The sequence below is a fragment of the Haematobia irritans genome, chromosome 2, assembly GCF_050003625.1.
Source record: "Haematobia irritans isolate KBUSLIRL chromosome 2, ASM5000362v1, whole genome shotgun sequence".
Lineage (NCBI taxonomy): Eukaryota > Metazoa > Arthropoda > Insecta > Diptera > Muscidae > Haematobia > Haematobia irritans.
In genome coordinates this window covers 22,474,225-22,488,817 of record NC_134398.1, presented here as the reverse complement: position 1 = coordinate 22,488,817, position 14,593 = coordinate 22,474,225, and the positions used below count along the sequence as shown (strand labels likewise).

The 14,593-nt window shown below is 23.2% G+C and overlaps 1 protein-coding gene across 1 annotated transcript in view; it reads left to right on the top strand.

Annotated features, from left to right (window-relative positions):
- The window catches only part of LOC142223685 (uncharacterized), a 530,354-nt gene that overhangs the window by 428,123 nt on the left and 87,638 nt on the right, over positions 1–14,593 (top strand). The window contains exon 7 of the mRNA XM_075293541.1: positions 9,005–9,199. Within this exon, the coding sequence (XP_075149656.1) occupies positions 9,005–9,199 (195 nt within the window). The remainder of the gene's footprint in view (positions 1–9,004; positions 9,200–14,593) is intronic.

Genomic DNA, 14,593 nt, shown 5'->3' with positions numbered 1-14,593 from the left:
AACCGTTTACAGTAAAGTAAAAATTTTACCGATATTTAATACAAAGGAAATTTTATAAGAAAACAAAATGAAATATTTTAAATAACGACACTAAAAATGGTATATTTTAAAAGGCGAAAATAAAAATAAATATTTTCAAAATTTAAGTTGGCTAATGCACTAAGGTGGAACACAATTTTAGTTAAAAATTATGGGAAACATTTAAATCTGAAGCAATTTTAAGGAAACTTCCCAAAAGTTTATTTATGATTTATCGCTCGATAGATATGTATTAGAAGTTTAGGAAAATTAGAGTCATTTTTACAATTTTTCGACTAAGCAGTAGCGATTTAACAAGGAAAATGTTGGTATTTTGACCATTTTTGTCGAAATCAGAAAAACATATATATGGGAGCTATATCTAAATCTGAACCGATTTCAATAAAATTTTACACACTTGACTATACTACTAATTGTACTCCTAGTGCAAAATTTCAACCAACTTGGGCCAAAACTCTGGCTTCTGGGTCCATATAAGTCCATATCGGGCGAAAGATGTATATGGGAGCTATATCGAAATCTGAATCGATTTCAACCAAATTTGGCACGCATAGCTACAACGCTAAATCTACTCCCTGTGCAAAATTTCAAACAAATTGGACCAAAACTCTGGCTTTTAGGACCATAATAGTCCATATCGGGCAAAAGATATATGGGAGCTATATCTAAATCTGAACCGATTTCAATCAAATTTTACACACTTGACTATACTACTAATTGTACTGCTAGTGCAAAATTTCAACCAAATTCGGCCAAAAATCTGGCTTCTGGGGCCATATAAGTCCATATCGGGCGAAAGATATATATCGGAGCTATATCTAAATCTGAACCGATTTCAATAAAATTTTGCACACTTGACTATACGACTAGGTGTTATGTTTGTACAAAATCTCAAGCAAATCGGTATAAAACTCTGGCTGCTGGGTCCATATTAGTGCATATCGGGCGAATGATATATATGGGAGCTATATCTAAATCTGAACCGATTTCTTCCAAAATCAATAGGGTTCTATTCTGACCCAAATTAGGAACATGTGCCACATTTGAAGGCGATTGGACTTAAATTGCGAACTAGACTTTGATCACAAAAATGTATTCACAGACAGACGGTCGGACGGACATGGCTATATCGACTCAGGGACTCACCCTGAGCATTATTGCCAAAGACACCACGTGTCTATCTCGTCTCCTTCTGGGTGTTACAAACATATGCACTAACTTATAATACCCTGTTCCACAGTGTGGCACAGGGTATAAAAAAATTGGAATATTTTGTTAGTCCTAAAAGCAACTGACTTTGTAATTTTCTACACATTATTACAGTGTCTAGTAAAAAAAAAAAATTATAATAATAATATTTACTTTTCTCTTCTGCCTAAATGTATAGTACATAGATATTTCCATAATAGTAAACATTGCAGCGATATTTGAAATTAAGGATTTTTTTATAGAAAAAGTGAAATGAAATTACTAAATAAACACACTAAAGATGAATATTAAGTTAGAGTTTAGCCTTTAAAATGAAAAATAAATCAGTAAAAAAAGTATAAAATTATACCTCTTTGATGCAAGGTTTATTATAACTTGGTGGGGAATAGGCCAAAGCAAATTTTCACGAAGTTTGTATTCCTTAAAATGGATTATAAAAGAAAAGTAATTGTGAAAAGATGACGACTAAACTCGAATTTAATACTCACCTTAAACAAAAAAATATTTTCAAAAATGAAATATTCTATTTTTCAATTAACTTAATCAAAAATACAAATATTGAAAAAAAAAATCGAATATTATCCTCTGTGTAAAAAGATATTTCTTTGTAGGGCTCTATATTCTCCGGCAGTCTCTCTCCTCTCTCTAAATATGATACAAATAGAATTATTTATTTTGCTTTTAGTTCCGCCTAAAAGTATACTATACAAACCCTTACCAATAAAATAAATATTGAAGTGATTTTTAAAATAAAAGAAATTTTATTAGGAAACATAATGAAATCATCAAATAAGGACACTAAAGCAAAGATTTTTTCAAAAGTAAAAAATATAAATGTCCATTCAAATATTTGTATATAAAATGTTTTTTTTTTAGTATGCCTGTCGTATACTCAATTAACTAAAGTAATAATACAAAAATTTCAAATAATACAAATTTCGAATATTATGTAAATCCTCTGTGTAAAAAGATATTTCTTTGTAGTATACTATATTCTCTTGCAGTCTACCGACACTTCTCCCTCACAAATATATACCTGAAAGATAATTATTTACATAGCCTTTAGTTTTGCCTAAAAGTATACTACACAAGCTATTTCCAGTAAAGTAAGCATTGCAGCAAGTTTTAAAATAAATGAAATTTTATTAGACAACGTAAAGGTATCGTCAAATAAATACACTAAAACAAAAACTATGTCAAATGTAGAATATAGAAATATCCATTCAAATATTTGCAATTAAAAGGTGAATTAACTAAATTAATAATGCAAAACTTTTAAATAATATAAATTTCGAATATATTGTAAATCCTCTGTGTAAAAAGATATTTCTTTGTAGTGCTCTATATTCTCTTGCAGACTACCGACCCTTCTCCCTCACAAATATATGCCTGAAAAATAATTATTTACATAGCTTTTAGTTTTGCCTAAAAGTATACTACACAACCTTTTTCCAGTAAAGTAAGCAATGCAGCAATTTTTAAAATAAAGGAAATATTATTGAAAAACATAATGAAATCATCAAATAAATAAATACTCTAAAACAAAAACTATGTCAAAAGTGGATTATAGAAATATCCATTGAAATATTTGCAATTAAAAGATCAAGGGTTCATCTCTTATTATTAGAATGAAAATCTAAGGTAATATATGTAGAGTTAAGTTAGGAAGCATATTTTTTGCCTTCATCCCGAATAATTGTTATAATAAATTCCTAATTGATATCAATCACCAACTTCAATTAGGAAATTAATTGATCCCAATTAGTTTTAGTGATTGATTTTTGTTTGAAACAAATAAAATATTTTTTAAATCAATTAATTTTTAATTGAAAATTTTTAAAAAATAATTTCAAATTTTAATTGAAAAAATTTCGGCAATATGAACTCTGACGGTGACACGCACTGTAGGCGGCAAAGTCTATGTGGGGTAAATAGCTTAGACGGGCAAAATGGTTTGCTTTGGCAATGGACCTATACCACGGTTGTCATTCGAGCTAACACAAAATACCAAAATTTGGAATAATTTTAACCAAAAAATTATCAAAAAATGGTCTTATTTTGGAAGCTTCTCAATTTCTTTATTTATTTTCTCAAAATTTTATTTATATAGAAAATTTTCCCAAAATTTTATATCTATAGAAAATTTTCTCAAAATTTTACATTTATAGAAAATGTTTCCAAAATTCTATTTCTATAGAAAATTTTCCCGAAGTTTTATTTCTATAGAAAATTTTCCCAAAATTTAATTTCTATAGAAAATTTTCCAAAATTTTATTTCTACAGAAAATTGTGTTAAAATTTTACTTCCATAGAACATTTTGTCCAAATTTCATTTCTACAGAAAATTTTGTCAAAATTTTATTTCCACAGAAAATTTTGTCAAAATTGTATATCTACAGAAAATTGTGTCAAAATTTTACTTCCATAGAAAATTTTCTCCAAATTTCATTTCTACAGAAAATTTTGTCAAAATTTTAGATGTACAGAAAATTTTGTCAAAATTGTGTTTCTACAGAAAATTTTTTCAAAATTTTAGATCTACAGAAAACTTTGTCAAAATTGTATTTCTATAGAAAATTTTTCCAAAATTCTATTTCTATAGAAAATTTTATTTCTTTAGAAAACTTTCTCAACATTTTATTTCTATAGAAAATTTTCTCTAAATTTTATTTCAATAGAAAATTTTCCAAAATTTTATTTCTACAGAAAATTGTGTCAAAATTTTACTTCCATAGAATATTTTTTCCAAATTTCATTTCTACAGAAAATTTTGTCAAAATTTTATTTCTACAGAAAATTTTGTCAAAATTGTGTTTCTACAAAAAATTTTGTCAAAATTTTAGATCTACAGAAAACTTTGTCAAAATTGTATTTCTATAGAAAATTTTTCCAAAATTCTATTTCTATAGAAAATTTGATTTCTTTAGAAAACTTTCTCAACATTTTATTTCTATAGAAAATTTTCTCTAAATTCTATTTCAATAGAAAATTTTCCAAAATTTTATTTCTACAGAAAATTATGTCAAAATTTTACTTCTATAGAATATTTTTTCCAAATTTCATTTCTACAGAAAATTTTGTCAAAATTTTATTTCTACAGAAAATTTTGTCAAAATTGTATGTCTACAGAAATTTTGTCAAAATTTTACATCCATAGAAAATTTTCTCCAAATTTCGTTTCTACAGAAAATTTTGTCAAAATTTTAGATCTACAGAAAACTCTGTCAAAATTGTATTTCTATAGAAATTTTTTCAAAAATTATATTTCTATAGAAAATTTATTCTATAGAAAATTTTATTTCTTTAGAAAACTTTATCAACATTTTATTTCTATAGAAAATTTTCTCTAAATTTTATTTCTATAGAAAATTTTCCCAAATTTTATTTCTACAGAAAATTGTGTTAAAATTTTACTTCCATTAAAATTTTTCTCCAACTTTCATTTCTACAGAAAATTTTGTCAAAATTTTATTTCTATAGATAATTTTCCCAAATTTTATTTCTACAGAAAATTGTGTTAAAATTTTACTTCCATAGAAATTTTTCTCTAAATTTCATTCCTACAGAAAATTTTGTAAAAATTTTATTTCTACAGAAAATTTTGTCAAAATTGTATTTCTATAGAAAAATTTTCAAAACTTCTATTTTTATAGAAAACTTATTCTATAGAAAATTTTATTTCTTTAGAAAACTTTTTAAACATTTTATTTCTATAGAAAATTTTCTCTAAATTTTATTTCTATAGAAAATTTTCCAATTTTTTTTTCTACAGAAAATTGTGTCAAAATTTTACTTCCTTAGAAAATTTTCTTCATATTTCATTTCTATAGAAAATTTTCTTTAAATTTTATTTCTATAGAAAATTTTCCCAAATTTTATTTCTACAGAAAATTGTGTTAAAATTTTACTTCCATTAAAATTTTTCTCCAAACTTCATTTCTACAGAAAATTTTGTCAAAATTTTATTTCTGTACATAATTTTCCCAAATTTTATTTCTATAGAAAATTTATTCTATAGAAAATTTTATTTCTATAGAAAATTTTCTCTAAATTTTATTTCTATAGAAAATTTTCCAATATTTTATTTCTACAGAAAATTGTGTTAAAATTTTACTTTAATAGAAATTTTCTCCAAATTTCTTTTCTACAGAAAATTTTGTCAAAATTGTATTTCTACAGAAAATTGTGTCAAAATTTTACTTCCATAGAAAATTTTCTCCAAATTTCATTTCTACAGAAAATTTTGTCAAAATTTTAGATCTACAGAAAATTTTGTCAAAAATTCTGCTTCTATAGAAAATTTATTCTATAGAAAATTTATGCTATAGAAAATTTTATTTCTTTAGAAAACTTTCTCAACATTTTATTTCTATAGAAAATTTTCTCTAAATTTTCTTTCTATAGAAAATGTTCCAAACTTTTATTTTTACAGAAAATTTTGTTAAAATTTTACTTCTCCAAATTTCATTTCTGCAGAAAATTTTGTTAGAATTTTATTTCTACAGAAAATTTTGTCAAAATTGTATTTCTACAGAAAATTGTATCAAAATTTTACTTCCATGGAAAATTTTCTCCAAATTTCATTTCTGCAGAAAATTTTGTCAAAATTGTATTTCTATAGAAAATTTTTCAAAAATTCTATTTCTATAGAAAATTTATTCTATAGAAAATTTTATTTCTTTAGAAAACTTTCTCAACATTTGATTTCTATAGAAAATTTTCTCTAAATTTTATTTCTATAGAAAATTTTCCAAAATATTATTTTTACAGAAAATTTTATTTCTTTAGAAAACTTTCTCAACATTTTACTTCCATAGAAAATTTTCTCCAAGTTTCATTTCTACAGAAAATGTTGTCAAAATTTTATAAGATATTATTTCTATAAGAAATTTTGTCAAAATTTTATTTTATAGAAAATTATGTCAGAATTTTATTTCTATAAACAATTTTGTCAAAATTTTATTTCTGTAGAAAATTTGGTCAAAATTTTATTTCTATAAAAAATTTTGCCAAAATTTTATTTCTATAAAAAATTTTGTCAAAATTTGATTTCTATAAACAATTTTGTCAAAATTTTATTTCTGTAGACAATTTGTAATTACATTATTTTATTTTCTAATATATTTTAAATACATACATTTTTACCTCCTAAAAGTATGCACGAAAAAGGGTGCCACTTTTTTAAAATGAATGTGTCATTACTTTTTGGAAAGAAGACTACATAGGGACCATTTAAGTGTCATTGGGGAGGCCGCTTTCGATAGTCAAACAAACAGATGTTCAAAGCCATGTCTTATATTGGCAAATTGACTAGCTCTCATCAGTTAAAATAATAAAGAACGCCCGTGAACCATTAAGTAGAGATCACCCGCGATCCATTAAGTAATGTTAGGCTATGGTCTGACCTATTTAATATCCAATTGGAAAATTATACAGTGTTGACTTTTCGAAAAGTGGCAAAAAAAAGTATTATTCGCAATTTCTTATGGCATCAAACTTTGGCCAAAATGAACACGAGCCATTTTTTGTGTGATTACGAGATCGCTTTCGATAGCCTAATACCATTAATGTTCTTTAAAACCATGTCAGAGTTTGTCATTGGCTCAGAGTCTCTTGTCAGTTCAAATAATAACGAATCACTGCGAATCATTCAATACAGAAAAAATTTTGTGTGATTACGAGATCGCTTTCGATAGCCTAACACCATTAACGTTGTTTAAAATCATGTCCGAGTTTGTCATTGGCTCCGAGTCTCTGAACTGACAGTTCAAATAATTCAATACAGAAATAATCGTGTGACCATTTTAATATTCATTTAAGTGTCAGTCAAAATTCACAGTGACACCAAAAACTGCATTACTTTTGGCAAATTGTAGTAAATTTGTAATTATTTGTGATGGGCTATTTTTTTTGCATACTTCCAGGCGGTTCAAAAAAACATTATGGTGCGAAAACCAAAAAAATATTTGAGGCGTAAACTCGAAGAACCCGATAAACATACAGACAAAATATATTAGAAAAAAAAAATAAATTAATCACGGAAAAACTTCATGTAAAAATTGTAAAAAAACGAATTAATTTTTTATTGAAACTTAGTGAAGGAAATCATTAATTTGTAAAATAATTTGATGCTTTGCTTAATGCATAAGTTGAATCAATTAATTTTATTTTATTTTTTTTTTATTTTTATTTTGATTTTTTTTAATACAGACAATAAACTTAAATATGTTGGTAATATTTTTTTGTCTTTATAGTACAACTCTACACGCAAAAAAATAATTCTTTCCTCCCAAACGAAATTTTAGACAAACAAAGTTCGTTTCTCATTTGCTTTTCGTTGAAAGGAAGTGTATTTGGAAGAAAAGTATATACTTTTTGTGATAAACGTTTATTCTTTTCCAGGATGTAAAAGCAATTTCATAAAGACTAACTCAAAAAAATTTTTTTCTGGCTAATTGCATTTTCCCTCACATCTTTCTCACTTCCACGAAGTTTTTTAGTTCTTAGCACCTTTTTCTGTAATACAAACAATGTAGAAGAAATTATACGATTTTATAAATTTTTAAATTTTTTTTTACCTTTCGCCTGGACTGAGAATCGAACCGCGGACCATGCAATTTGTAAGGCAGCACACTATCCACTGAGCTACGTAGCTGTTATTGTCATCAATAGCTAATTATCCATATAAGTTATATTAATATAGCATAGCTTGCGGCGCCCACGAGCCGATTAAACAAAGTTTATTTAACAGAAGAATACATTTAGTTTGGGACCGTGGAGCAGTGGTTGCTACGTCGGACTTGCATGCCAAGGGTCGTGGGTTCGATCCCTGCTTCGACCAGTTTTTTTTTTACATATATTCCAGATATGGTCGGAAGATTCCGAAAAAATTTTCAACATTACATTCTACTATATTAAATTTTTACTATGAACTGTAAAATGTGTCTTATTAAATACCTAAAGTCAGAAAAGAACAGTGTTTGATATAAACGAAATGGACTGTGTTGTTGGTTCAAAAATAACTCTTTTTATTGAAAAAATAAAAATTGTGTAACAAACGAATTTTTTTGGTGATAAAAGTGTATACTTTTCGAAGCAATTCAAAAAACTCTAACATAAGAAAAACGTTTTCGGTACACGTTTTCCAAACGTTTTTTTTCTTTGCGTGTAATATGAATGAATATTTTTTAATTTTAAAATATATATTTTTTTTTACAAAATCCAATATTCTCCAATATTTTTCTTTGCTTACATTCTAAAAAAATTACAATATAATTATTAGTATAGCTTAGCGTTTAATGAAATAAAAATTTCCCCTCTGGAATTTATTTATAATTCAATATCACTAGCATGAAACCAAAGAAGTCCTTAAAAGCTCGCTCTCTCTCTCACACCCTCTCTCTTATAATAGCTTGTCACATCCTATTGTCTTCTTACAACATCCTTTTTCCTCTTCACATTATCACTTGTACATATATGTAACATCATTAAATAATATCATGTATTTCCTTACTTAACATGGAACAATGTCAATTCATTACATTACCATAGCGCAACCCCAAAGTAAAAGCAAGAAGGAAAACAAAACCTAAAAAACCACAAGAAACCCCCCAACAACCACTCAATATACAAGAACAACAACTGAAACTGAAAAGCATCATCAGATAGCTTAATGTTTTTGTAATTTTTATTAATTATTTTTTGATTTTCCTTTTTTTTCTTCCTGTATGGTGGCGCTTATGTTTCCGCCATTTAGGTGTTCCTGGAAAGCGTAACGAAATCTATTACAACTGTTGTCCGGAACCATATATCGATATAACATTTGCCATCATCATACGTCGTCGGACGTTGTATTATTTTTTTAATTTAATTATACCATGCGTACTGATAGCATCAATGGCTTTACTAGGTTTTACACTGCCACCGGATTCGGGTGAAAAATTATCACTGGGTAAGTAAGAAAAATATTTATGTGTAAATTTTGAAATGTTACAAATATAAATAAAATAAGTCAATGTATTTTTATAATTATAATATAAGATTAAGATATAAATTAGAAGAAGTTAATAAGAATTACAAAAAACAAGCCAACCGTGGGTATCAATAAGGGAAATGCAGTTCCGAGGTCTCGATGGGCGTCCTTTGTATTGGAACAAAAGGTGTCCTTTGTATTAGCAGGTGGCAAACTAATTTTAAAAATCTGCCACAAAAAGTCTCACATTTTTTTATGAAGAAAAAATACAAATTAAACGAATTTAATTTTTTGTTATGAACTCTATGAAATTATGAAGTCACACTTTGGTTTAAAATAATGCTTCAAATTAACAAATTATAGCAAAACCCGTTTTAGCTATTAGCGAAAATTTCCACGGCGTACTTTCAGGTGTCACAATTGTTCGCTTTACAACACTATGGTTCTAGAAGGAAATTTATGGTATGACACTATTTCAAAATTTAAAAATTCGATTTTCAACTACATAATCACATCTAAAAAATCGATCTGGAGAAATTTGTTTATATTTTAAAAATTTTGAAAAGGTCTAGTTATTCAACTCGAATTTAACCAAATAAAAAAAAAAGACAAGTATATACGGCCGTAAGTTCGGCCAGGCCGAAGCTTATGTAGCCTCCACCATGGAGTGCGTAGAAACTTCTTCTAAAGACTGTCATCCACAATCGAATAACTGGGTTGCGGTAACGCTTGCCGATGGCAAGGTAACTTTTTCAGCGACTTATCTGGCTTTAAATCTAGGACCAATAAAATTAAAATTAGGATACAGATCTCATTTATCAAATTTTCATTATCTTTTTGCGGTTTATTAATAAAGGCACTCATGTACAAACAAATGCCAGTTTAAAATCCAAATTATAACGGATACCTCAAAGTAAAAAAATGTTTTCTTAATTCCAAAAAAAAACTTTCAACCAAAGATAATAAGTCCTCAAACTAAGTCTAAGCCTATATGTGAAGCGCTTATATCTTAAATCTAAAAATTTATGTCCTAAATTTAATGAAAACAATTTTTGAAGCAAACAATATAAACTTTATTTTAATTAAAATTTCATTATTTTAAAGAAACCTGTCTTTAATAGTTTGTAAATTTCGATATAAAATGTTGACAAAATTTTTTACAGAAATGAAATTTTCTATAGAAATTAAATTTTGATAAAATTTTCTATAGAAATAAAATGTTGACAAAATTTTTTACAGAAATGAAATTTTCTATAGAAATAAAATTTTGATAAAATTTTCTATAGAAATATAAATTTTACAAAATTTTCTACAAAAATACAATTTTGACAAAATTTTCCAAAAACAAATAAAATTATGACAAAATTTTCTATAAATAAAAAATTTTTACAAAATTTTCTATAGAAATTAAATTTTGACAAAATTTTCTATAGAAATTAAATTTTGACAAAATTTTCTATAGAATAAAATTATGACAAAATTTTCTATAGAACAAATTTTTGACAAAATTTTCTATAGAATAAAATTTTGACAAAATTTTCTATAGAATAAAATTTTAAGAAAATTTTCTATAAATTAAAATTGTGGGAAAAATTTCTTTGAAATGAAGTTTTGATAATAATTTCCATAGAAATAAAATTTTGACAAATTTTTCTATAGAAATAAACTTTTGACAAAATTTTCTATAAGAAACAAAATGTTGACAACATTTTCTATAGAAATAAAAATTTTACAAAATTTTTTACCAAAATACAATTTTGACAAAATTTTCCATAGAAATAACATTTTGACAAAATTTTCCAAAAAAAATAAAATTATGACAAAATTTTCTATAAATAAAAAATTTTTACAAAATTTTCTATAGAAATTAAATTTTGACAAAATTTTCTATAGAAATTAAATTTTGACAAAATTTTCTATAGAACAAAATTTTGACAAAATTTTCTATAGAATAAAATTTTGACAAAATTTTCTATAGAATAAAATTTTAAGAAAATTTTCTATAAATTAAAATTGTGAGAAAAATTTCTTTGAAATGAAGTTTTGATAATAATTTCCATAGAAATAAAATTTTGACAAATTTTTCTATAGAAATAAACTTTTGACAAAATTTTCTATAAGAAACAAAATGTTGACAACATTTTCTATAGAAATAAAAATTTTACAAAATTTTCTACCAAAATACAATTTTGACAAAATTTTCCATAGAAATAACATTTTGACAAAATTTTTCATACAAATAAAATTTTGACAAAATTTTCTATAAATAAAAAATGTTTACAAAATTTTCTATAGAAATTAAATTTTGACAAAATTTTCTATAGAATAAAATTTTGACAAAATTTTCTATAGAACAAAATTTTGACAAAATTTTCTATAGAATAAAATTTTGACAAAATTTTCTATAGAATAAAATTTTAAGAAAATTTTCTATAAATTAAAATTGTGAGAAAAATTTCTTTGAAATGAAGTTTTGATAATAATTTCCATAGACATACAATTTTGACAAATTTTTCTATAGAAATAAAATTTTAACAAAATTTTCTATAGAAATAAAATTTTGACAAATTTTTCTATAGAAATAAACTTTTGACAAAATTTTCTATAAGAAACAATATGTTGACAAAATTGTCTATAGAAATATAAATTTTACAAAATTTTCTATAAAAATACAATTTTGACAAAATTTTCCATAGAAATAACATTTTCCATAGACATAAAATTTTGACAACATTTTCTATAGAAATAAAATTTTGACAAATTTTTCTATAGAAATAAACTTTTGACAAAATTTTCTATAAGAAACAAAATCTTGACAACATTTTCTATAGAAATAAAAATTTTACAAAATTTTCTACCAAAATACAATTTTGACAAAATTTTCCATAGAAATAACATTTTGACAAAATTTTTCATACAAATAAAATGTTGACAAAATTTTCTATAAATAAAAAATGTTTACAAAATTTTCTATAGAAATTAAATTTTTACAAAATTTTCTATAGAATAAAATTTTAAGAAAATTTTCTTCAAATTAAAATTGTGAGAAAAATTTCTTTGAAATGAAATTTTGATAATAATTTCTATAGAAATAAGTTTTTGACAAAATTTTCATAAAAATACAATTATGACAAAATTTTCTATAAATAAAAAATTTTTACAAAATTTTCTATAGAAATTAAATTTTTACAAAATTTTCTATAGAATAAAATTTTAAGAAAATTTACTTTAAATTAAAATTGTGAGAAAAATTCCTTTGAAATGAAATTTTGATAATAATTTCCATAGACATAAAATTTTGACAAAATATTCTATAGAAATTAAATTTTGACAAATTTTTTTATAGAAATAAAATTTTGACAAAATTTTCTATAAATATAAAATTTTTACAAAATTTTCTATATATATAAAATTTTTACAAAATTTTCTATAAAAACACAATTTTGACAACATTTTCCATCGAAATAACATTTTGGCAAAATTTTCCATAGAAATAAAATTTTGACAAAATTTTCTATAAATATAAAATGTTTACAAAATTTTCTATAAATATAAAATTTTTACAAAATTTTCTATAAATATAAAATTTTTACAAAATTTTCTATGGAAATTAAATTTCGACAAAAATTTCGATAGAAATTAAATTTTGACAAAAATTTCGATATAATAAAATTTTGACAAGTTTTTTTGACAAAATTTTCCATAGAAATAACATTGTGACAAAATTTTCCATAGAAATAAAATTTGAAAAAATTTTCATAGAAATATAATTTTGCCAAATTTTCTATAGAAATATAGCTTTGTCAAATTTTGTATAGAAATAAAATTTTGAAAAAAATTTTTATAGAAATGAAATTTTCTATATAAATAAAATTTTGATAAAATTTTCTCTAGAAATTTTCATTAAAATAAAATTTTGACAAAATTTTCTATAAATTAAAAATTTTTACAAAATTTTCTATAGAAATAAACTTTTGAAAAATTTTAAAATTGTTAAATTAAAATTGTGAGAAAAAATTCTTTGAAATGAAATTTTGATAATAATTTCCACAGACATAAAATTTGGCACAATTTTCTATAGAAATAAAATTTTGACAAATTTGTCTATAGAAATAAAATTTTGACAAAATTTTCAATAAACATAAAATTTTTACAAAATGTTCTATAGAAATAGAAATTTGACAAAATTTTCCATAGAAATGTAAATTTTACAAAATTTTCTATAAAAACACAATTTTGACAAAATTTTCCATAGAAATAAAATTTGACAAAATTTTCTATAAATATAAAATTTTTACAAAATTTTCTTATAAATTAAATTTTGACAAAATTTTCTATAGAATAAAATTTTGACAAAATTTTCTATAGAATAAAATTTTGACAAAATTTTCTATAGAATAAAATTTTAAGAAAATTTTCTTTAAATTAAAATTGTCAGAAAAATTTCTTTGAAATTAAATTTTGATAATAATTTCCATAGACATAAAATTTTTACAAAATTTTCTATAGAAATAAAATTGTAACAAAATTTTCTATAGAAAAAAAATTTTAACAAATTTTTCTATAGAAATAAACTTTTGACAAAATTTTCTATAGAATAAAATTTTAAGAAAATTTTGTTTAAGTTAAAATTGTGAGAAAAAATTTTTTGAAATGAAATTTTGATAATAATTTCTATAGAAATAAATTTTTGACAAACTTTTCTATAAAAATAAAATTTTGACAAAATTTTCTATAAATAAAAAAATTTTACAAAATTTTCTATAAAAATTACATTTTGACAAAATTTTCGAAAGAATAAAATTTTGAAAAATTTTCTATAGAATAATTTTTTTTTTAAATTAAATTGTGAGAAAAATTTCTTTGAAATGAAGTTTTGATAAAAATTTCCATAGAAATAAAATTTTGACAAATTTTTCTATATAAATAAACTTTGACAAAATTTTCTATAAGAAACAAAATGTTGAAAAAAAATTCTATAAGAACAACAACAATTTCTATAGAAATAAAAATTTTACACAATTTTCTATAAAAATACAATTTTGACAATATTTTCCATAGAAATAACATTTTGACAAAATTTTCATAAAAATAAAATGTTGACAAAATTTTCCATAAATAAAAAATTTTTACAAAATTTTCTATTGAAATTTAATTTTGAGAAAATTTTCTATAGAATAAAATTTTAAGAAAATTTTCTTTAAATTAAAATTGTGAGAAAAATTCCTTTGAAATGGAATTTTGATAATAATTTCCATAGACATACAATTTTGACAAAAGTTTTCTATAGAAATAAAATTTTGGCAAATTTTTCTATAGAAATAAAATTTTTACAAAATTTTCTATAGAAATAAAATTTTGACAACATTTTCT